Raw genomic sequence first — 3,323 nt, 5'->3', positions numbered from 1 at the left:
GGATCGCCAGAGCCCAGCAGGTTGAGGCTGCAGTGGCCGAGAGCGGCCCCTGCACTCCCCGTCTGGGCAACAGAGTAAGACTCCAACTCAAAAAACAAAACAAAACAAAAAAAACTGAAACCTAAAAAAGCTACAGATTGGAAAACGAACTGAACAAGATTAAAAACACTTTACAGAAAGTGTCAGCTCACTTAGATGAGAGCTAAAACCTTTCCTGTCTTCTTTAAACATATACCAAAAATTTCAATAGAATTTCTTTTGTTTTATTTTAAAGTTTCAATCTTTTTTTTTTTTTTTTTTTGAGTTGAAGTCTCACTCTGTTGCCCAGACGGGAGTGCAGTGGCCGCTCCCAGCCTCCGAAGCCTCGACCTGCTGGGCTCCGGCGATCCTTCTGGTCAGCCTTCCAAGTAGCTGGAACTACAGATGCGTGCTACCATACCCGGCTAATTTTTTTTAAAATTTATTTTAGATATGAGGTCTCGCCAAGTTGCCCAGACGGGTCTCAAACCCACAGGCTCAGGGAATCCACTCACCTCAGCTTCCTAAAGCACGGGATTACAGGCTGAGCCACTGAGCCTGGCTAGTTTCAATTCTTAATACTGCACCTGAGCACTAATATACTGATATACAGAAAATCTAAATAGATAAAATATAAAATTATTTCAAGAAGTAATAAATGAAGCTTTTAGAAAACATTATTTTATTTCACACTAAATCATTAATTATTTCCTTAGAAGTTGGAAGAAAACTGCTGCTAAGGGCACATTGAGAAACTCTATTAGCGGAATTTACACCAGAATGATAAAATACGATATCTGTAGCCACTACCTGAAAATATCTTCAAGTATACTAGGACATTCCTTCTTCAAAAAACCCTTCCTGTCACACTGCAAAAAACAGACATACATACAGATGACTTCTAAGGAGAAACTGTTGAAGAGTAAAATAAGAAAAATGAAATTGAAAAGCACACTGCAGGCCTTGTAATTATTGCTAAAAAATGAGCACATTACATCAACTTGTAATGGCTTTTATTAGTGGCTTAATCTATTCAATTAAGGATAACTTGCAATGATGAAAAGAATACCAAGATTGTTTTTTACAATTCCACCTACCCAGTCTAAAGTTAATAAAATAAATTAAATGTAATCTTTGCTTCTCTCAAGTAGACCGTACTTACTTAACTTGCTAAACAGAAACTTTATATCAGGGTTTATCCTTAGTAATTACCTACCTTCAATGTCAACTTACTAGTTTTCATCAGATGCTGAAACTGAATTTCTGCCAGTATCAAATTCTTGAATCTTATCTGCCTTAACACTGTGAATATTTTCAGGTTGTCAAGTTCACTGGAAAATCAATAATTAACAAAACTCTCGGACACAATGACGAGGTCACAAAAAGTATATTTTTGACCACTATTTGTGTAGGACCTACAAAGTCTAAAAACAAGACCCACCTGTCTGCCAGGAAGGAGTCCTAAACTGTGGTAAGACAGCAGATGCTGGGGCCGGAGCCTGCGCAGCCCGGGACTCCACAGCAGAGAGGAAGCTCATCACGGGAGACGCTTTCGTGTTGCTGCTGGCGCTGTTCACACTGTTCTCAAACACTCCAGAAACACCTGCATTGGGAGATCAGATACAATTCAAAGTAGAAACACATATTTACAGAAAAGCATACTCCTCACTTCATTTCAAAACTTCTGAAAATGAAGGCCAAACAATGTGACAACCCTAAATGGTTTTACTTTGAAACAGCAAACATATTCATTTGACTAAGCATATTTATAATCTAAGATCTCTGAACTTATTAATTATATAGATACTCCCCATCAGTAAATAGCAAAGCTCTTCATCTCATTTTTCTTTAGCATTTCCCATGGCATGGGTACACTCTACACATCCATAACCCAACATGTAAGGATGGACTCGTCTTCTTATTCCCTAAATGTACCCAGACTTGGCTATTTCACAAGCGATTGTTAGTTACCGGCAGGTTGAGGCGTAGGGGCATATCCAGGGAGCTGATGAGAGGCCACAAAAGTCTGTCTCTGAAGGAGCTCTGTTTCAGAGGGTGAGGGCTGTCCTTCTTCATAGCTTAAACTAGAGGATAGTAAAAATCAGTAAGCAAAAAACACACAGCCCAAACCAAACGATCACAACATTTCTAGGAGAGCAACTATCAAAAGCTACAACCCTCTGACCACCTTCCTGACCTATAGATCAAACACATATGACAACACTGTCAGATGGGAAGATATGTTGCACTAGGAAGAAAAAGAAGACATGGTCTTTCTTTCTTCGTTATTATTTGTTTCTTTAGTTGAGGACTCACTCTGTCGCCCAGGCTGGAGTGTAGTTGCATGATCACGGCTCACCACAGCCTCAAACTCCTGGGCTCCAGTCCTCTTTCCTTAGCCTCCCAAGTCGCTGGGACTACAGGTGTGCACCACCAAACCCGACTATTTTTTTTTTTTTATAGCGACGAGGTCTCATTATGCTTGCCCAGGTTGGTCTCGAACTTCTGACCTGTTGCCTGAATTGGTCTCGATCTCCTGGGATCAAGCCATCCTCCTATCTCGGCCTGCCAAAATGCTGGGATTACAGGAGTGAGCCACTGCACCCAGCCCATAGTATTTTCCTTAATTCAACTTGACCTCCAAGGAGAATCCTTTCACTGGGAGAAGCACAGTAGCGAGTGCAACATCCTGGAAAGCAGGAGACTTAATGTGTTGCCCAAGCTCTCCTTCTGGCTTATAGTGCAATTTAAATAAATTGGACTAATTTCTTTTTCTGTATAAGAAAGGGGACCACACAAAATAATCTCTAGGTGGGTATGATGGCTCAAGCCTGTAATCCCAGCACTTTGGGAGGCCGAGGCGAGAAGACTGCCTGAGTCCAGGGGTTCGAGACCAGTCTGGGCAACTTGGTGAGACCTCGTCTCTACATTAAACCAAAAAATCAGCCAGGCATGGTAGCATGCGCCTGTAGTTCCAGCTACTTGGAAGGTTGAGGCGGAAGGATCGCCTGAGCCCGGCAGGTAGAGGCTGTGGTGGCCATGAGCGTGCTACTCACTCCACCCAGGGTGACAGAACCCCACTCAAAAAAAAAATCTCTAAAGACCCTTTAATAATCTAACATCCTGTGGAATATCAGATAATTAAAATTAATTAACACTATTTCCCAATAACTCACCTATACAATTTCAAGCTCAAACATTTTGAGGGTAGTTCAGAACAAAACACTTTTTCCTTCTCTTCAATTTTATTTTAAATATATATTTTTTTTAGTTGGAGTCTCACTCTGTGATCCAGACTGGAGTGC

General features: G+C 41.1%; 1 protein-coding gene across 1 annotated transcript in view; it reads right to left on the bottom strand.

The window, feature by feature from the left end:
• The window catches only part of QSER1 (glutamine and serine rich 1), a 57,401-nt gene extending 55,303 nt beyond the window's left edge, over positions 1-2,098 (bottom strand). The window contains exons 1-2 of the mRNA XM_021718415.1: positions 1,990-2,098; positions 1,460-1,621 (exon numbers count right to left, since the gene is read on the bottom strand). Of these exons, the coding sequence (XP_021574090.1) occupies positions 1,460-1,556 (97 nt within the window). The 5' untranslated portion in view covers positions 1,557-1,621; positions 1,990-2,098. The remainder of the gene's footprint in view (positions 1-1,459; positions 1,622-1,989) is intronic.
• Positions 2,099-3,323: the final 1,225 nt, after the last annotated feature.

Source organism: Carlito syrichta, unplaced genomic scaffold (assembly GCF_000164805.1).
Source record: "Carlito syrichta isolate Samal-C Ts95f unplaced genomic scaffold, Tarsius_syrichta-2.0.1 Scaffold312190, whole genome shotgun sequence".
In the NCBI taxonomy this organism is placed as follows: domain Eukaryota; kingdom Metazoa; phylum Chordata; class Mammalia; order Primates; family Tarsiidae; genus Carlito; species Carlito syrichta.
Note: the sequence above shows the minus strand (reverse complement) of the source record. Positions and strands in the feature narration are given on the sequence as shown.